Below are 21,652 nucleotides of genomic sequence, written 5' to 3'. Positions count from 1 at the left end.
ATGACTTGGGTCAGAGCAAATTTCAAGGAACACTGAGTCTCTTCCTATTGTTTAGAACTTCTTTGATCTGAATTAATTCAATTAAACTCATATTTTCTGAATGCCTATTATATATGAGGCCCTGAAGGTTTGAGGGCAGTTAAAGTATGAATAATACATAGTGTCAGAATTCAGTCGAGGAGACAGACCTTCAGATAATTTGCTGTGCCTTAGACTGTGTATGTGTTATATAAAAGTTGTATTACATTAATATAGCGGTTAATATAGTGTTGTAGGCACTTCTGGGTAAAGAGAGTTTATAGGAGAAGAGATAACTAAGTGCATCTTTGCAGGATAAGAAGGATTGTAGTGGTGAGAAGGGGCTGATAGAGGAAGCAGTTTGAACCAGGGCACAAAATCTTTTAAGTGCTGTATTCACAGAATGCAGAGTGGTTAATCCTTATGGCTGGACCATGGCATTCTAAGTAGGGCTATGGCAAGAGACAAGACTGGAATGGCTTAGATGATAAAGACTGAGCATCTTTATTCTGTAGACTGTAAAAGTGGAATAAATGGTTGTGAGCATAATTGTACAGGCATGTGCTTCATCACAATGATTTAGTCGTGATGGACTGTGGACAAGACTGTGGTCCTATAAGACTATTGCCTAGTGATATTACAGCTTTTAGTCTGTGAAACTAAGGCATGCTATGATGTTCCCACAATGATGAGGTTGTCTGAGGATGAAGTTCTCAGAACGTATCCCCAGTGTTAAGCAATGCATGACTGCATTTCAAAACCGTGAGGACACTGTGGAGCTGAGATTGTGGTATGGAGCTAGCCCAGTGGGAGAGAGGGATGAGGAGAGAAGGGGTCCACCCTGAGGATCCGAGGGTGGGAGACCATCAGCCACCTCTGAGATGCAGTCTGAAGAAGTGGTGAGAAGGGAAGGCAGTTAGCTCTGGGCTGAGGGGTGATTGGAAGAGAAAGCCCCATGAATGGTGCCTGTGGATGGGCAGGGCAAGCAGCCTGGGCATGATTAGTAATAGAGATGGGTATAAATGTGACAGGAACTAAGGAAAAGGAGGGATGAGTTCCTTCCCATTCCCGTGTGTGAGGAAATGAGCTGTCTTCACAGAAGAGATGCCATTTATCAGGGTCCTAAAGAATGAATAGGAATTTATCAGGCAGCAGAGGTGGGAAGGAATTCCCCGTGGAGGGAGCTACAGGAAGGAAGAAGAAATGGAGGTTGACAAGATGGCCCAGGAGGTGAAATGTGGCACAAGGAGACTGGAGTGTGGCACCTGGTGAGGCTAGAGGTGTGAGGTGCACCCTGGGTGCTAGGAATAGGGAGGCAGGTCACGTGATCTACTCAGGCTTCACCTGTAGGTAATGGGAAGCCACAGAAGGTTCTTGAGTAAAGGAAAGTTTTCTCTCAAGGCAGATTGGCTTGGAGCATCTTAGAGGCCAGAGGTAGGGGAGCCCAATGAGAGATTCATGGAACAGTCTAGATCAGAAGGTAATAAGGGTGTGGACCAAGCAGTGGTTTTGTGAATAAAAATGATAAAGAATAGATTTGAGAAATGTGGGAGGATGGAGTTTTTTTTTCTATTTGATATTGGCTAAAATATTAATATCTAACCAATTAGGTATTGGTTAAAATTATGATTTTTGCAAAGAAACACTGTGCCTGAGTATAGTAGGGTAATCTGGAAACAGTTTAACTGCTAGCTTCACAGCCCCAGCTTGATGGTCCCTGGAAACTTAAATATAATCCAGAACTGAAATGACCTGTCTTCACCTTGGCCCCTCTCCTGCTTCGGTGACGGTGGCCGTCTGCCTCCACTTACCCGAGCTGTCCTCTGCTCCTCTCTCCTTCCCCAGTCCCTGAGTTCTGCCAGTGCTGTCTCCCAGATCCCCGCTCCTCCTCTCTACTTCCAGCTGCAGTTGCTCTGTTCTGAGCCTTGTGTTAATTTGCAAGGACGATGGAGCAGCGGTCTAATAGGTCTCCTTGCTCTGCTCACCACATCCCAAAGTTATTTTCTGTACTCCTGCCAGAGAGGTCTTAATAAAAGACACAGCTAATCTTATCTTTCTCCATCTAAAACTGGTGAGTGGCTCTCTGTGGCCCCCAGAATCTGGCAGATTCCTCCTGGTACCAGGGCTTCACAGTCTGTAGGCTGCCAGGCCAAATCTGTCTGGCCAATGAGACAGACTTGAAGCATTCAGGGGCCAGTAGGACCCTGGCAGGGTGGGTGGTAAATGATTACTGAGCCTGAAGACATCCATCTTCACACTGGTGGCACTCCTCTGGCTTTGTGGGCATCTCACGCTGCGTCAGCTGTCCTCTCTGGGAGCAGGTCCTCCTGCCTTCACCTGGTCAGAGTTAACCTTCCAGTTGCCGCTCAGATGCCACTGCTTTCTCTCCCTTCCCTTCCTCCAGGGCCTGAAGTGAGAGTCTTTAAATACATGAATTATAGAAGAAATATATCAAAGGCAAGAATTTCAAGTGGATTGTTATCTCTTCCCCCTCCTTTCATATAGTGAATCATTAATTTTAATTGGGATTATGCCAAAATAACTCCCAGTTATGAAAGCCAATTATGTCAGCTAATTCTGCCCACGGTGAAGTTTCCGGAGATAATTGCATATGAAATGAATGTCCTGGTTAAGGCAGGGTTGTGCAAATTGAAAAGCAAAGTTGTGCCGAGATTAAATGCTCAATACAGGTAATCTAGGCTAACACAAGGTGCACAAAAATGTACTTTTGAACGTTTATTCTGTAATGTGGTCCCAACAAACAAAATGTACACTATCGTTTGCTTCTATGTATTTGGAAGTTTTCAGCAGCTGCAATATTCAGAGGCATAGCTAAGGTTCTTGAAATGGGCACTTCCTTTGCAGGGTCTTGGCTTGTCCTATCTTAATCTTTTCTTGCCTGTTGGAGGTCCTTGCATGCTAAGGGTGGGCCACACATAGAAATAGAAAGAAAAAAAGGGGCTTTTCTGTCTTCATAAAATGGCAACAACTCTTACATAAAATAGAAGCAGTAGCTGTTAGGTCACTTCTGTGCACAGAGATTAGGGATCAAACATTCCAAGGGGAGAAGGGACGCGGCATTTGGAAGTGATAACCTGGTGGTGCAGGGACAAAAGCAAGCTCTGGTGTTGTAGGACGATACAAGGTGTGATGTTTATAACGATTGTGACTATACAAAGAAGAGGTTAAATTATATTTATATGTATGCTATTTAACAAAACTAGAGAAAATATACACTGGGAGATAATTTCATCCCGATGACTGAAATATAGAGTGCTCCCCACTTTAATGGTATTCTTAGGCAGCAGGAAATTATTTACATATTTAATTGCCTGAAAATGGCAGATGGAAGAGAAGTTCTTGCAATGAGAAGAAAATACCCAAGTTAGAGGCCAAATCATGCAATGGTGAAAGTTCATGGACTTCTTTAGTCATCCAGCCAAAACTCAGCTTCAACAAGTGGAGGAGGACTCAGTGATGTTGAACTATGGACCTTATTTTGTATGGTTCTATTTCGGATGTTGTTCATTTAATTTTGATGCACTGAAATACTTTTAAAGACATTTTGTAAAACATTTTAACTTAAAGAAACAAAACAAAATGTTGTTCAAAAATTTTGGGAGGGGACCTTTGACTTTGAAGAGACGGGTGGGGCACAGGGAGAGAGTTAAGTGGCCACTGGTTAAGTTGCCAGTTTCTACCTTCAGGGTCATGGTCCAGTTCTGTGGGGGAAACTGCCACAGAAGGTGCATGGGTGGGCAGGTCCCAGGAGCTGGATGGGCTGGGGGTGGGGCGCGATTTCATCACTGTGTTGCCACAGCCGAGAGATGAGGATGTAATTGTCGACCCAGCCAAATTTGTCATATGGCCGGGCGAAGAGGAGTGCATGACATTAGATTGAACACCAAGGTCACTGATCAGGATCAGAGTCCAGGCTCCGGGTTGGGTTTAAAGAAAAGTTGGGTTTAAGCTTGGGAGAAAGAGAAGGATTCTGTGAGCTCACACATTAATGTTACTTTTATGTTCCATTTTCTTTTATTTCTTTTTTTGGTCCTGAATTTAGTATCTTAAATTTTTGGATCAGCTTTCAGAGAAAATGAGATTGGACCGGATGGCTGCTGAACTTGGCTTTGACATGCGTCTGGATGTCGTCTTGGCGCGTGCAGAGCAGCTGGTCCGCCTTGAGAGTAGCGCAGTCGTTGAAAACAAGACGATTGCCTACAATTTACAGAGGAAGGTGGGTGATGTTGAAAATTAGGAATGCTGAGGAAAAGAATTTCTGAAAAACCCCAATATTGAAGAGCGATTCACCCCCACTGTATATACTAGTGGGATGGGAAACACAAACTTATCTATTTACCATCTGGGTCTTGATTTCAAGTCTTGAGAGTTGGTAAGAGTTTGTGTCACTTTCAAGGTTATTTTCACTGTGAGAAATGGAGGCCCCAAATAATACATTTTTTACAATTTTTTAATGTGTTCTTTTTAGTTAATAATACATGACATTAGAGTGCTCTTATTTTGATACAGCATACATACATGGAATATAACTTCCCACTTTTGTGGTTGTACATGAGGTGCAGTTACACTGGTTGTGTATTTGTATATGAATATAGGAAAGTTATGTCCAATTTTTTCTATTCTCACCCCCCTCCCCCCAATCTGGTGAAACCCCCATCCCCCATTGTGCATCAACATTCATGTATCAGAGAGAACTTTTGACCTTTGTTTTTTTGGGATTGGCTTATTTCACCAGCAACTGATATGATTTCATTCTTCTTTAAGGCTGAGTAATATTCCATTGTGTATATGTACCACATTTTCTTTATCCATTTGTCTGTGGAAGGGCACCTAGGTTGGTTCCATAGCTTAGCTATTGTGCATTGAGCTGCTATAAATATTGATGTGGCCACACCACTATGTGCTGATTTTAAGTCCTTTGGGTATGCCAAGGAGTCCTAAATAATATTGAATTAAACAAGCAGAAGTTGTTTCTTTTCTCACATACATTTCTAGAGATAGGCCGCTTGGGGTTGGCCTGGCCGCTCTGCTCTGTCCATTCTTCAAGGAATCAGACCCATCTCAGCTCATTAATTTACCATCACTAGGGTGGTCCTTATCCTCATGGTTCAAAATGGTGCCCACACCATTATATCTGTGATCCACGGAGAAGATTGGAGAAGAAGGGGATGAAGAAGAAGGTTACAATAGAACATGGAAGAGGTGCCTTTTGAAGATGGGGCCCAGAATCTGCTACAGGAACTTGCGCTTATATCCCCAGCCAGAATGTGTTCCGATGGCCAAACCTAGCTGACACAGAGGCTTTCAAATGCAGCCTCAACTGTGGGTAGCCATCCACCTCCCTTAAAAAATTCAGGTCCTGCTGTTTTGGGAGAAGAGGAGAATGGGGGATGCATGTAGCAGTGTCTGCATTTATAAGCTCTGTTGCACAAGAAATTAGAGAGAGAAGGACCAACTTTCCATTTACTCTGAGGAAGAGTTAGAAACAGTGTAGACAAAATGAGTGAATGAAAGAAAGAACAGAAAGAAGTATAATTATTAGTTACATAATTAATGGTATTGGGAAAAGAAAACAGAAAACACCGATGTGTTCTTATTATTGTTCTGAGGAGAAAATTTGATGGTCAAATTTTAGTCTAAAGGCTGGGTAATGAAATACATCTGGGTTTGCAATTTGGCTCAACCAAGCTGGGCCACTTTGGGAAATCATGTACCTCTCTGTTTCCTCATGTTAAGATAGGGATAGTACCTACTCTAAGGAACTGTTGGTTTTTAATAAACAACATCTTTGAACTCTTGGTTCATAGAAGATGCTCTGCTCATATTTGTCTTCTTTCCTATTTGATTATAGCTGGGGGAATATTTTATAAAAAAAGAGAGTAGACAAACCCAATTGCCAACAGGGATGTTAAACTGAACAACAACTCTTTCCCAAGTCCTCTTTTAGATAATTGATTTCCTTTTTAAATGTTATTTAAATATTATTATTATTTATTCCAATATTATTCCTTCTAAGAATTACAGCACTATTAGAACAGTCAGTGTGTAGAGTTTACCAGTGTAAATTTGCCATAGGGTGGGATTTGACATGAAGATGCTCAAGAAAGGGAGCGGGTAGGGAAGGAGTGGGAGGGTCTTGTTAAAGAATGACTTGGGAGGCATAGGCACAGTTGTCACTGTGAGGCAAGGAACTCAGCAGCATTTCAGTAAGTCCCCCACCTTATAATACCGTATAAATGTGGAGAAGATAATAAGGGATTGTCGGTGATTCTTCCTGACATTTGTGGCAGAATGATTGAGGTGTCTGGACTTAATATTGCACACTTTAATTGTGACAGGTGGAACCCAGGAAGGTCTTTTCAGTCTTAGGGTCCATAGTCATTTTATTTTTTTCCTCCATATTTTTATTGGTACATTACAGCTGTACACAGTGGTGGAATTCGTTGTTACCTATCCACACATGCACACCAAGCAACAGTGTAATGTTATTCCCCAGTATTTCCCCTTTCCTTTCCTCCTCCCTCCACCTCATCCCTTTCCTCTACTGATCTCCCTTCAAGAATCCATGGTCACCTAAAAAATCCAATTTCCTTCATCAAGTTTGACTTGAGAAGCCAGTTTGAGGACTTTGCTCTTTGCTTGGTTGGTTGATCTAATCAGCCAGTCGTATAACAAAAGACCCCAAAGAAATGAAACCTTCTAACATTTTCAATATGTAAACAAAGATTTCTTAAAAAAAGCCTCCTTGTTTTATCATATTTTAGCAGTATCTGCATTCTCATATGGGGTGCTTGTTAAAGAATGAGTTGGGCATAGACACAGATGTCACTGAGAGGGATTGAAATCAACCAGTCCGGGTTCACAATATTTATTTGTACCCTATGTTGTTTCAGAAAACACCAGTGAAGGCATCATGGTCCGTGTGTGTTGGAGAGGATTTTGTCTCCCTGTCTTGTATTCTGTTCTTGATAAGCCTGTTTTAGTAGTTTTAAAGTAATTTCCTATTTTTATTATGATGCACACAATGTTGGAGAGAAGCAGCTATGGGAAGTCTTTCAACATCTTCTGCGGCTCTTTTGTCTCATACTTTGCAGCTGCAAGATTCATTCTTGGAAAAATATGAATAAAAAAAAATGCAATCAGGGAAAGGAACCCAGTGACCTTTTTTTTTGACGGTTTACAAATTAGTCTTATTGAAGTGTAGATAAAATTTGACATTATCTCTAATTCATTTATATTTACTGACTCTTCAATTATTAAAAAAAAAATCCCTCTTTGTATCAAACCAGCTAAAGACTCAGAAAGAAAGACTGGAGAGCAGAGAACTCCACATGAACCTCCTCCGGCAGAAAATAGCGCAGCTGGAGGAGGAGAAGCAGGTGCGCTCAGCCCTGGCCACAGAGAGGGACGAGGCCCAGCTCACCATCAGGAAGCTGGAGATGAAGGTGGGAAGGATGCAGAAGGAGCTGAACCTGTGTCGTGAATCCAACCTGGAGCTCAAAGCCAAGCTGGCCGACACCAGTGAGCTCAAGGCAAGTGCGAGGCTCCGTGTTCTTGTTCCTTTTGCAGGCTCCCACCAAAGCTTATGCAAAAGAATGAGCCTTATCATGGATGCACCAGGGGAAAAGAAACCATGATGAAGAAGAAAATTTCCTCTGTCGTGGGGAAAATGCCAAATTACGTAAAGCAGAATATCTGATTTAGTGTCTTCAATATTTGAGGTGGTCACTATTCAAAGGGTCAAAAAGAGGTAAAATTTAGTGCCAGGAAATCAAAGCATTTCTTTAAGATGTACGTGGCCATGTGATGAGGGATGATGGAGAGATTTAGCAAATAGAAATTCATTTAGGAAGAAATGAGAAAATGGGTACACTGTTTACTGAAGAGTTCGACGGTAGAAGGGATCAGCAGATGGGGGAGGCAGTCCTGGATTCAAGTCCTGGAGTCTCACATCTACTAAATACAGAGAAGAAAGAAATGAAACCCCCTGAGGAATTTAATAAGAATATTCCAACGCCCTGCATGTGTGCCTCTGGCCATAATATGTCCACATGCACACGTTTCCAGCAGGTCCATGAATCTCAAATACCAGGTCTAGTAACAGCCTGCTCTTGGCAGGGGAGTGCCCTGAAACTGACTTTGGGTGTTTCTGAATTTGGAACCAGATCAGAGGGGGAAAAAGCCTCTCGGATTAAGCCACCCTGGAACCCGCACAGTGGGCACGATGGTTTAGGGCACATTTCCTCTGTGTTTTCCCTCCTAGGTCATTAGGGTCCCCGCTCAGGCCCTTCTGCCATTGGATAAGGCCATGGAGTTGAGGCGAGTTTCCTCCGAGAAGGGAAGGGTGGCAGGGGAGGGGACATATTTGAATGCAAGGGAGAGAAGCAGGGAAAGGTACCTGACAGGTGCCAGGGGTGGGGAATATCAGGGACCAGTGTCCTCAGCTCCCTCCTCAGGCCTTGAGATTGACCGTAGGGGGCCGACTTGAGCTGGGGGTAGAATCCCTGAAGTTAGCCGCTCCCACCCTGGCGGGAAGGGGTGCAGAGGAGACAGGATGTCTGGATTGTGTGGTGATTGCTTGGAACCTGGGGTTCCATTTGGGACAGCTGGGGACATGGACAGTCGCTGAAGATGTGTGCCAGCGTGCTCACTGTGGGAGCAGACGGGGTGGTCCCTTCAAGTGAGGGGCCAAGCGACCCCATCAGAGGCTCTGGGGCAATTCTGGAACCATGATTCAGTGGAGTCACAGGGAGTGTCGAACTCGCAAAGGCCGACGATGGAGTGTTGTCTGTTAGGATTGGGCGCTCACAGGACAGACTCCCGGGCAGCATGCAGGAGGGTTCAGGGCAGAACACCTACCAGGGTTTCCCTCCACACAGACCCCATTGCAGGGAGAAAAGCATTCCTGAAAGACTGATAAAGGAAAATAAATTTTAAACCTGAGGGAATATGGTTGGTTACCAACACTCAGTGCTTGAACCGATTGAGGCGGTGGGTGGTGAGGAGTTGGTTCCGTGTTTCCAGAGATCACAAAGCGAGTCCTAAGTTAGGATGGCAGGGACCTTGATTTGGTCACTCCTGACGGTGGAGTGACTGTCTGTTCACCTCCAGGGTGGGGCCCCCTTTGGCCCCCCCAGCTCAGAGGGCTACAGGAGAATTACTTTATTAAAGAGAATACAGGGCCCCTCAACACTGCCAGAGACAGCAATGAAAAGAAACGGGGGTCAGGGTAAGTCAGAGAGTGGTGGGAGAGTGTGTGGGACAGAAAGGAAAGGGGGCGTCACTGCGACAGGCAGGGGTGGTGCAGGCCTTGGGCTCCAGAGAAGGAGGAGAATGCAGAGACCATCTGATCCTTTTGGAGAATCCCATCTTCACCAGAGGAGGTGTAGACAGGAAGTGGCTTAAGCTCAGACGGAAATGCCGTCTCCATCTCTCTGAGGCTTTGCCATGACTTCACCAGCAGACCCCCTCCCAGTGCTGTCCTGGGATCTGGCACAGCAGGTGGGTATCGAGGATGACCAATGACTGTCCGATGCACTGAGACAGGGGAACTGAAGGCCTGGTTGTTGCTGACCACGCCTGATCATCCCTGTGAATCCGTGAGTGTTGGGAGGAGCTGGGTGTGGAGGGAGCTCATAGAGGGCCTGCGGGCATCCTGCAGATGCTTGGACTGATCCTGAGCCATGGAGGATTGTGTGTGTGTGTGCATGTGTGTGTGTATGTGTGTGTGTGCGTTGGAGGGGGGTGCTATGGATCGAACCCAGGGACACTCTCACTGAGCTGCATCCCCAGCCCTTTGGATTTTATTCTGAGACAGGGTCTTGCTAAGTTGACCAGGCTGGCCCTGAACTTGTGATTCTCCTACCTCAGCCTCCTGACTCTCTGGGGTTACAAGCATGCACCACCATGCCCCACTTAATGTTCCTATCTTTGTACATAGTCTAAGCTTGTCTCTGTATTAATTTCACTGTTCATGGAGCAACACTTCAGGATATCAGTGAATCAGCCCAATTATTGCTAATCAGGTAGCTTAACATTCCCTCTCAATTCTTCTGGAGGCCAGAAGTCTGAAATCCAGGTGTTGGCAGGGCACTTCCCTCTGGGGTTCTGAGGGAGTCCATTCCAGCCTCTCCAACTCCCAGTGGCTGCTGGCAACCCTTGGCTTATAAGCTGCATCATTTCAACCCATGCTCTATCTTCATGTGACCTTCTCTCTGTGTGCCTCTTTTTCTTGTCACTTACAAAGACATCCAAAATTGGGTTCAGGGCGCCTCCTAAACCACACTGATCTCATCACGAGAACCCTAACTTAACTACACCTTTGAAGGCCTTCTTCCTAAATAAGGTCCCATTCTGAGGTTCCAGGTGGACTTAGCTTTGGGGACGGGAGGATTATTCAGCCTGTGACCTAGCAGATGAACAATTTCACCATTTATAGAGGGTCTATATAAGGTAATAATTGAAATTGCGTTTCTATTTTTTTTTTAAATAAATAGCTCACCTGCCATAAAATGGACCCTTTTGAAGTGTAGTGTGATGGGTTTCACGATGTCCACAGTCTGTGCAGTTACCACCGCTAGTCTGCTTCCTGTCTGTAGAGATTTGCATATTCTGGACAGTTGATATAAATGGAATCATACAGTATGAGGTCCTTTCCTCTGACTTCTTTTACTTAGTTTGATGTTTTTAAGGTCCACTTGTGTTCTAGCATGTGTCAGTGTTCCTGTATTCGTCAGGGTTCTCCAGAGAAGTGGAATCAAAAGAATGTGTGTGAAGGTGTGCGTGTGCAAGGTAGGGAAGAGGGAGAAAGAGATCCGTTTTATTTTAAGGAATTGGCTCACATGATAACAAAGGCCTACAAGTTCAAAATCTGTAGGTTGGGGTTTCAGGCTAGAGACCCAGGAAAGGCTGCCATGCAGTTTAAATCCAAGGGCTGGCTGCTGGCAGAATTCCCTCTTGTTGAGGGGAGTTCAGTCTTTTGTGATATTTAGATCTTCAACCGATTGGGAAAGCCCACCCACATTAGGGAAGGCAATCTGCTTCACTCAGTCTACGCATTTAAATGTTAATATTGTTTGAAAACATCCACACAGAAACATCCAGAATAACATTGGGCTAAATATGTGGGTACATAAACCAAAAATGTGGTTTAGCCAAGTTGATACATAAAATTTACCATCACAATTATTTTTATGGGTAAATTATAATCCATTGGGTATATGTATCACATTCTGTTGGTTTAGTAAACATTTCATGGATATTTGGATTGTTCCTAGTTTTTGGTTATTATGAATAAGGCTGCCATGAGCATTGGTGGGCATGCATTTCTTAAGTCTGTGGCAAAACCATGACTGAAGACCTTGACTCTTTGCTTAGCCAAATCTCCTGTCAACCCACTTTCATATCCAAATTTGGAGATGTAAAATTTCTCCGTAATTTTAAACTAAAATTATGAGACTTTTCCAGATGAACAATTAAATTTTGATTTGGCAGGCAAACCTAGGATTATAGAGATTCTTTTTTGAAAAACAAATATATCTTCACAGACTTCCCTATTTGAGAAAGAATAATTTTATTAGAATGTTGCTCACATATGTTCAAACTCAAAACTATATAAAAGTTTTAATCTTATTATATTTTTAGCATTATGAAATCCAAACCAATTTAGAAATCCAAATAAAGGATCAAAATAGAATTAAAAATATTAGTGATGTTAACTCAATGTGACAGATGATGTTATTTTACTGAAATCACCAGCAAGAATGTGTGGTATAGCTACTCAGGATGTGTCTTCTTCTGAGTTTGGCAAACCTATGGTTTATTTTTCCTAAGGATAGAGCAATTATTCTACCACCTGCTTTACTATTGCAGATACTGTATTTGTGCATACACTATAGCTTATCTCTGCTTTTGGCTTGAACATTTTTTTAATGGATTAACTACTTATGTTAGTTTCAGCTAAATATATTGAAGCAGCCCATAGTGGCTGAGATAGGAGACACAGAAGCATGGAAGTAGACATTCCATGTGTAGATGGATAGCTCCCTGGTCACCAGCAACCCTGAATTGTTATGTCTTTCTACTTCACTATCCTAACTGTAGCTCTCATTCCCAATGCTGCCTGTTAGCCCAAGGTGGCTGCTGGGACTCCAGCCTTCTTCCAGTTATTTGCTACTTTTCAGGAGCAACTCAACACTTCCTACATCTTCATTGACCAGAACTGAGTACCTGTGCTTCATTTAAATAAAGTCAATCTGAGAATGGGTCTTTATTCTGGGCAAAAAAAGCAGCTATCTGGTGGAGAGAAATCAGCTATCAATCAACCTGAGCTATCAGTCTAAGCTGCGTGCCTTAGTAGGGATCTGTGACCAAAATTTAGCAGCCAGACCACCAAAACCTAGGGGCAAGTCCTGATTATCTTCATTGCAGTCTCTCAAGGAAACACCAACAGGGATCTTAGCCCCATGCAGAATGCTGTATGACTCTCTTGGTATGACGGCCGCTCCCATGGTCCTTCTCCACTCATGCCCTTCTCCTGTCCAGGATGCCCTTCCTACCTTCTCCCCTAGCCTCCCATTGGATCAGCTCTGATTCTGCGGATTGCCTTGCTGCTTGGAATCTTTGAGCTCCTGGTGGTTCTCACAGCTCAGCAGGTCTGGCTCCCTGGCACGGGCTGCTGGGGGAGGGGCAGGGTGCCAGAACTGCCTGCCCTTGCTTCTGCAGCATTCCTACCCAGCGGAATCTTTGCTCCTCTTCCAAAAGGGCCACAGCCTCTATTCGGGTCAGTGGGAGAGTCTCCCACCTTGAGTTCCCACCCCATTCAGAGGGCCTTCGAGCAGGTGGGCTTCCAATGCCGGTCTTGAACCCCACCCTTGCCCCACCCCACGTTCACACAGCTGAGGGTTGTGGGAGCCAATACAACAGCTTTTAAATTTAATCACCTTTTTTTTCTGGGCCTTTGTAACACCAGAGAGTTGCTCACCAGATTTTAACAATTCCTTCCCTGAGGAGGCAGCAAATATAGTTTACAGTGAGCAGGGAGGGCAGCCTGGGCACCTTCCGTCTTTGCCGAAGTCTCAGTGACGCAAAAATATTATTTATTGCCAGTTCTGTCCCGATGGGAGAAAATGAGGGGCACAGACCCTTGCTGAATTCTGAGCTGGTGAGAAGTTCCCTCAGGAAGATTAAGATGCTGGCCTGGTCCACTAGGCTCCCAGAAATCTGGGGTTTGACTTCAGGAGGACAAGGGTGGACACTACCACTGGCTTCTAGCTCTGCCCTGGTGGCTTGGCGCAGAGCCGGTCTTGCCTTTGCTTCCTGAAAACAAGATTCAAGCAGCCCTAGGGACTGTGATAAAGTCTCATATTTTTCAGAAATTCTTGGCAGTGCATTCTCCTCCCTAGGACTTGATTCATCTCTCCGAGCTGTAGCCTGAATGTGTCTCTTCTATTAAGACAAGGGTCTGAACTCAACACACCAACCCCAGCACTGCCCCTTTGCTGTGTATTTTCTCTGCAGCACAGAGCTAGAGAGCATGTGAAGGGGAGCTCTTTATTTTAATGGGAGATTATTTTAAAAATTGATACTTATTTCATCCATGTAATGTCCACAATTTATAAAAATATTTGATAGTCTATAGAATACATTATTTGGAGATGTATATTTATCTAATTTATAAATAAATATACTTAGTTATTAAAATTTTTAATCCATAGGAACCATGATCAATATAGTCCCTTTCCCTGCTTCTTGTTTTGAAAAATTTCAAATCTGTGGAACAATTGCCAGAATAGTGTAATGGACATTCTCTAACCCTTCACAAAGATTTTAAATGTTTTATTAATTATTATATTTTGCTTAATATGAGAGAGAGAGAGAGAGAGAGAGAGAGAGAGAGAGAGAGAGAGAGATTGCTTTTATTTTTGCTGAACCCTTTGAGAGAGAGTTGCAAACATCTTTACACCTCCCAAATACTGTGTATCTCTTAAGAGCAAGGGCATTCTTGTCCTTTGCCTCAATATAAGTAGCATATTCAGGAATTAGTATTTTTTTTTTTGGTGCTAAATTAAACATTGAGATTTTATTCGACATTTACAGTGTGAACAAAGACATAAAGAGAGCAAAATTGGTCTCCTGTGATATGCTGTGGCTTATAGAAAGCGTGTGGAGCCTGGGAGTTGTGGGGCCTGGGAGTCGTGGGGTTGGGCTTGGGCTTGACTTTGCCCTTGATGGTAGGAGTTACCACTGAGGCCATGCTCTGACACACCCGTATCTAATACTCAGTCCATATCCACAGACGGGCTTCATACCTTGGGATGCATGAATGCTCTCCCGGGTCAGCTCCTGTGGACCTGCTCTTCGTAGTGGCATTTCTCTGTCTCAGGGACCTGCTCTACTGCTATCGTTTCATTGATGCCAGTGTGGAATCCCTTCCCCCAGCAGCAGTCATTTTAATTTCTGCACATTTCCGGAGCTGTCACAGTTGTTCTTATGCCTTCTAGATAGCAAATCCCACACCTGCTGCCAGTTTCCAAAGGAATTTCATCTCCTCTGGACAGAGCCAGGTCAGCAGCTGTGACTTATCTGAGCATTGACCTCCTTCCTGTCTAGAAAAGTGTCTCACTCTTAGGCTGCTGTAATAAAATACCATAAACTGGGAGGATTAAAAAGAACAGAAATTTTGTTTGCACAGTTCTGGAGGCTGGAAAGTTCCAGATCAAGGTGCCCGCAGACTGGATGTCTGGTGAGGGCCTGCTTCCCGGGTCATAGAGAACACCTTCTTGCTGTGTCCTCACACAGTTCAAGGGGTTAAGAGAGCTCTTCAGCCACTTTGACCCCTTCACAAGGACTCTGTCTTCACTTCCCAAAGTTCAGCTTCCTAATAGTGTTACCTTGGGGGCTAGGATTTCCACATAGGAATTTTGGGGATCACAAACATTCAGACCATAGCTGAAGGAATTTAATTTCCTAGGAAGTTAAAATGTGTTACAGTAGGTCAGAACCGCAGGTGTTCACTCACAAGTCACATCTCCTCATCATGTCCTAATTCTAAGCTCACAGTGACGCCTTCCCTTCCCCTGACTTTCTAGTGGGTTGGTAAGAGGCATTGGTCAGAGTGTAGGTCAGGTCAACTTGTGCCCAGGTTTGGATCCTCAGTCACAGTGAAGATGTGCTCAGGACCAGGTGAGGATGTCATCTCCTACAGTGTCCTCCTAATAGGACCAGTGAGTCACCTGTCTACACCTGCTGGCCAATTAGTAACCAGTCCACCAGCTTCATCATTACACAAAAACAAAACAAACCGACCCCCACCCCAAACAAAAAGATGAAGAGGGCGTTCATTCACTGGGAGCAGCAACGGTTTGAAGTGTCTTCTCCTTTTATCTTTCACTCTCAAGTTGCCCACGCAGCCCTATGGCGCCTAGCGAGTCCTTCCACACCCAGTTTCTTCACAACACCTTTCCAGCAGCCTCTTGAGCATGGCTCTCGCCTTTCTCCCCCCACCCCTTCTCTGAGTTCTTTATCCTGTAGAACAGTTTACTCCCCCTGGGTCTCTTCCTTCGATCACCCTCAACTCACCCCTTGACTCTGATTCTGCCCCAGGAGGGATCAGGGGAGTATGTGCAGCGAGAACATGTCCTTCATTCTTAGGGAAGACGGGGTGGAGGGAAGAGGGAAAGCACTCATTATTTCATTACTTTCATACTGAATATTCAAAGGACTTGAACACAGAATTAAAATCCCAAGTGATACCTTTTTTCTGATACTGTGCCTGCAGACCTTGTCTGATTTGTTCAGAACTCAGAACTAAATCCTGAGCTCTATCCATCTATGTTCTTTGTCCCCTCGATTCAAATGTACAAACTTGTTTACTTATTTCAAATAATTTATTGTCATGCTTTGAGGCCTTCTCTGTAAATGTACATCAAACAATACTTTTATCAAGAAACAATTCAATTGTCATAAAATTCACCCTTTTAAGTGTACAGTTCAGTGGTTTTTAGTGTCTTCTTGGGGTTGTGCAGACATCACCATTATCAAGTTTCAGAATGGTTTCATCATCCCCCAAAGAAACCACGTACCTGTAGGCAGGCACTCCCCCGGCCCCTCTCACCAGCCTCAGACCTCTCCCAGATCTTTCATGTAAGTGACATCCCACAACATGGGGTCTTTGCAGCTGGCTTTTCCCCCTTGGCTTGACATTTTCAAGGTTCACTCATGTTGTGGCCTGTCATGGTACTCGGTCCTTCCGCTGAGTAGTATCCCATTGCGTGGCCACACCACATTTTGGTTCTCTATACATCACTTGATGGACCTTTGAATTGTGGGAACCACTTTTTGGTGGTTATGCAAGGTCTTTATGTGGCATGTTTTCTCCTCCACCTGTCCTGTCTGTCCTTTGTAGAGCTGGGGATCAAACCCTTGTGCATGTTAGGAAAGCACTCTACCGCTGCACCTGTGATACAACTAGGAGCAAAGCTGTGGATCTTATGGCAACTCTGTGTTCCACACTTTGAAATCGTCCAGACTGCCCTCCTCAGCAGCTGGGCTATTTTACGTCTCACCAGCAGCGCTCAAGACCCCCATGTCCCTAGATTCTTGCAATCCCTTGTCATTGTCTGTTGTTTTTATTTAGCCATCCCAGTGGATGTTAAGTGGTAGCTCATGTGTATTTATTTTTTAACTTTGAAAATCTGTTTTAATTAGTTATATATGACAGCAGAATGCATTTATGCACTTTGATATACATAGATGGGATATAATTTCTCACTTTGCTGAGTGAACCTGTTACAGAATCACATTGAGCATGCAGTCACATATATACATAAAGTAATAATGTCTATTTTGTTCTACTATCCTTCCTATCCCCACATACCCTCCCCTCCCCTTCCCTCTACCTAATCTAAGGTAATGCTTTTCTTCTATAGTGCCCTCCCACCCCCGCCTTATTGTGAATTAGCATCCACATATTAGAGAAAACATTCGACCTTTGGTTAGTTGAAATTGGCTTATTTTGCTTAGCATGATATTTTCCAACTCCATCCATTTACCAGTAAATGCCATAATTTCATTCTTCTTCAAGACTGAGTGATAACCCATTGAGTACATATACCACATTTTCTTTACCATTCATCTGTTGGAGGACACCTAGGCGAGTGCTCTGCGGCTGAGCCACAACCCCAGCCCAGGATGTGTATTTATTTTTAATGGTCATTTAAAAATACTTGTGTCTGTATAAAACTGCTTCAAATTCCTTAACTTGATAGTGGCAAAATAAGACATAAAATTCATCGTTTTAGTCATCACTATGTTTGCATTCCAGTGGCATCAACTACATTCACCATGTTGTGAAACCATCGTCTCTATCCATTTCCAGAACTTTCCCATCATCTCAAATGAAACTCTGTGCCCCTCAGATGATGGATCACAGCTCCCCCATCCCCACCCCTGACAGCTTCTATTCTGTGTTCCCTGTCTATGAAACAGCCTGGTCTAGGTACCTGCGATAAGTGGAATTCTACACTATTTGTCCTTTTGGGCCTTAGCATGTTTTCAAAGTTCATCCACATTGTAGCAAAGTCAGAATTTCATTCCCTTTTACTGAAATTCTTTTGTAAGAAGCTCTGGTATAGCCTTGAATAATAAACTAACACAGAAAATATGCTCTGAACTCTAGGATACTCTGTGTTTGGGCTTTAAGATCCTGGGACAGCTGGGCGCGGTGGCACTGCCTGTAATCCCAGCGACTCGTGGGGAGGCTGAGGCAGGAGGATCAAAAGTTCAAAGCCAGCCTCAGCAACTTAGTGAGGCCCTAAGCAACTTGGTGAGACCCTGTTTCAAGATAAAAAATTTAAAAACAGGCTGGGGATGAAAGATCCTGGGACAACTCCTTGGTGGGACGCACCACCCTCCCACGGTCTGCAAAGGCCCCATTGCCACCTTCTGTGACTGGTACGCATTGTGCAGACAGAAGACATTTCTGAATAATTCTGGTCTTGATTTTGCTCACAGTGATGCAGACTTGCCGAGGGGACCTTAGGTGGGGCTCCCCTGTAGGACACACAACTAGTGGACAGTTTGCTCTTCTAACGTTTATAGGGATGGTGGCCCACAGGTAGGGCCAGAAAGTGCAGGTTGCTTGAGAGCTTTACTATCTCAATCCAGAATCATGCTGTCTACAGTTTCATCTCATTGATTTTTCCAAATAAGGGCACTCCTGTGTTGTTTGTAAGCTAGAACAGTCTTAAGTCATGTTCCTCCAGCTCATAATATCCAGCAAAGTCCATGTCGCTGTTTAGGATAAATTCCTTTCTTTATTCATAAAAAGTTAAGTGAGCTCCATTGACTTCTGATTTATGTTGTTTGCACAGTTTTCCTAAATAAAAACGAAAGAAACGATCAGCCTTCTTTTGTCTCTTTAGATTAAAACTTTGGAACAGACCAAAACCATCGAAGACTTAAATAAATCCAGAGACCAGCTGGAGAAGATGAAGGGGAAAGCGGAGAAGCAGCTCGCGTCGGTCAGGGCAGAACTGGACACGGCGGGGCGGGAGGCCGAGGAGGGTAAGGAAAGGGCCCGACACATGCTGGAAGCAGTGACCAGCGAGATGAAGACTCTGAAAAGATCTCTGGAGGATGCAGAAAAGAGAGAAAAGCAGGTAGGCACAACTGCGGCAGGGAAATCCTGTGGGGACACAGCGGGACGGTTCAGAGGCTTGACGGTGACTCACTGGGATGCTTCACAGACTGTCACCCTGGCGCAGGGGCCACGCTACTCTTCTCAGTGTGATTCCAATTTGGTGGTGTGTGCTCCAAAGACAGCGGTATTCACACGTTTCTTCAAAACCACTTTGTCAAGCTTTCTATATCATTCCAACCGATCCTCCTGCATCCTTTCGGCATCCCAATAACCATGATGAATTGTCATGATTTGCAGTTCACGGTGGCGTGGCAAGGTTTGTAGGAAATAAAGACAGGCTCTTATCACAGCAGTGACAAGCTGGTGAGAGCCCAGGTTCTGGTTGTGGCAAGGTCGTTTATTATGTCTGGTGATGACCTCTGGGCTCTGCACCCTTCAGGTCCCTGAACATTAGCAGGGCTTGGAAACCCGGGGGAGAGGCCTCATCTCTGGAAGAGATCAGTGGCAGGAAATAGCCTCCAGTCTCAAACAGTGGCACCCAGACTTGTGAGTCCACCAAGCACAGATGTAAGCCATAAAAATGAACTCATGGCTGGCTGGCTACAGGAGGAACATTTTATCTGGTGAGCACATCAGGTCAGGCATAAAGAAATATGTCCCGGGCAGCCTGACCCCCACTGCCTCTGGCTTTCATGTCACTCTCTTTCTGGAGCTCAAAAGGGCAGAGAGTGGACTCTGGTCCTAGGAGTTTTTTTTTTTTTTTCTCTCCCCTGCTCTTTGGCTGCCTCTGCTTTGGCTCAGATGTCAGACAGTTTGGGAAAGCCAAACCGTGAGACCAAATGGACTTGGGGGAAACATCCTGGGAATTAAGAGCTCTGATCACATTCAAAAGGGTGGAGGTTTGAGGAAAACCTTTTCATCTGGGAGAGAGGCCAGGGCCTCAGTCTGCTGAGGTGCTGTGCGCCCAGGCTGTAAACTGGGTGGCTGGTAAACAAGACTGTTCTTCCTCACAATTCTGGAGGTTGGTCCAGGTGCTGGTACATGGAGCATCTGGTTCATAGACGGTGTCTTCTCTTTGTGTCCTCACATGGTAGAAGGGACAAAGTAGCTCTCTGGGGACTGTTTTATGAGGGCACTAATCCTGTCCTGGGGACTCTCATTGAAACCTAACTAACTCCCACCCAATTATCTCCACCTCCTGATACCATCACATTGGTGTGTTTCCATATGTGTGTGTGTGTGTGTGTGTGTGCACGTGCGCACGCACAAACAGTTCTACCATAACGGGTAGAGAGGACGTTGCATTTCCCAAATTGGACTCTGCATGGGAAGGTGGTTGGGAAGCAATGGGCCCAGGGCAGGCTGTATGGATGGCGTTTTTCTAATGTAACCCATTTTCTGGTTGGATCACAGCTCTTCTAAAATGGAAGGTAGCTTTAATGAGGTATTGTCCAGATAGCCCTCATTTACCTGCTTTTGCATTATCTTAGAACAAGAGAAAGCAGCCTAGGAGAATTTGAAGGGGTATAGGAAGCATATTTCAGCCATTGTTCCTGGTCTCCCATTTTCCCTTTCTCAATGGACACATAATCCCACACCAGTCCAGTGATATGTTTTGAGGTGGCAATCTCTGTGATGTGATATAATACTAATTTAGAAGCCCTCCTGCTTTCTTGCCATTTGTTCTTTTAGTTTAAGAAGTTCATTATCCAGTTCACATTCCAATGCACAAACATTTATCATCCATTGACACTATGATACCAACATCTGTATATTTCTAGCTCTGTATTTCTACTGTGCAGAGCACATACATAATTATCATTTCATTTGTTCTGAATTTCAGAGCAAGTAAGTATATGGAGAAGAGAAAATGAAGCCTTAGGTCAGAGTCTCATTTATGGGTTCTCAACTGGAATTCTTGAGTAGCTAATCAATTTGCTCATCAGAAAAGTGGCTATGAGAATTGCTAAAGGGAGACCCTTGAAGAGACTTTAGAAGTAATTAGCAGGCAAGCCAACTTATTTTATAAGGCTAAAGGGGGTAGGTAATTGACCTACCTTGTGCAGACCTGAGTTTTCCAGGTTTTATTATTTATCTTTTTGCTTTTGGTTGCACTTGACCCAGCAACAGTGGAGACTTTTTGTTCTCCCAGTTAATGTGTTTCTGTTTGATGTTGCAGCTGGCGGACTTCAGGGAGGTAGTTTCCCAGATGCTGGGCTTGAACATGACCGCTCTTGCTCTTCCTGACTATGAGATCATCAAGTGTCTTGAAAGACTGATCCATTTACATCAGCATCGCCTTGTTTCCTGTGCCTGCCTCAAAGACATGACTTCTGGGCAAGACAGGCACCCGCAAGGGCACTTAAAACTTCTTCATTGAATGCTTGTCTCCAGAGGGAGGTGGAACTAAGACAGCACAATTCCTACTTTCACAAATTCCTCAAATCTGTGAGATGTGATCAGCGTGTGAATATGGTATGCTTTAATGGCCTAGCGAGGTTGCATCATTGGCAGAAAAGGCCTCAAAGGTGCCAGCCCTAGACAAATGTTTAGCACTGAAAACACCTATTATTCCACTTGCTAACACTTTGAGACTCAGAATTATTCCATTACATTGCAATCTAGACTGGGAAATAGGAGTAGAGAATTAACATTGATGGGGTATCATTTTTCAGGTGGGGGTTCACTAGCCATTTTAATTCTCATAATAACCATATGGAGAAGCTTTCTTAAAGAGGGCCTCTAGAGACTGCATGCAATGGCTTCTACTTTGGAGCCCCCTTTCTGCTGAGTGGAGGCAGCAGTTTCTCTGTGTCCCTGGAGAAGATCCCCATGAATGCAGTCATGGATGTGTGTGTGTGTGTGTGTGTGTGTGTGCGCATATGGGAGGGCTCTTTTTGTACATTTTCTCTGTTTTCCACACATAATTTTAATACATTTTATTTATCTTCTTTATAAATTTATTTTCTACAT

The 21,652-nt window shown here is 44.2% G+C and overlaps 1 protein-coding gene across 1 annotated transcript in view; it reads left to right on the top strand.

The window, feature by feature from the left end:
• Ccdc170 (coiled-coil domain containing 170) overlaps positions 1 to 21,059 on the top strand; it is a 74,487-nt gene extending 53,428 nt beyond the window's left edge. Inside the window, exons 9-12 of the mRNA XM_027939412.2 lie at positions 4,082 to 4,255; positions 7,329 to 7,571; positions 18,462 to 18,698; positions 20,859 to 21,059. Of these exons, the coding sequence (XP_027795213.2) occupies positions 4,082 to 4,255; positions 7,329 to 7,571; positions 18,462 to 18,698; positions 20,859 to 21,059 (855 nt within the window). The remainder of the gene's footprint in view (positions 1 to 4,081; positions 4,256 to 7,328; positions 7,572 to 18,461; positions 18,699 to 20,858) is intronic.
• The last annotated feature ends 593 nt before the right edge of the window (positions 21,060 to 21,652 follow it).

The sequence above is a fragment of the Marmota flaviventris genome, chromosome 6 (assembly GCF_047511675.1).
Source record: "Marmota flaviventris isolate mMarFla1 chromosome 6, mMarFla1.hap1, whole genome shotgun sequence".
Classification (NCBI taxonomy): domain Eukaryota; kingdom Metazoa; phylum Chordata; class Mammalia; order Rodentia; family Sciuridae; genus Marmota; species Marmota flaviventris.
This window is presented reverse-complemented; position numbering and strand designations above follow the sequence as displayed.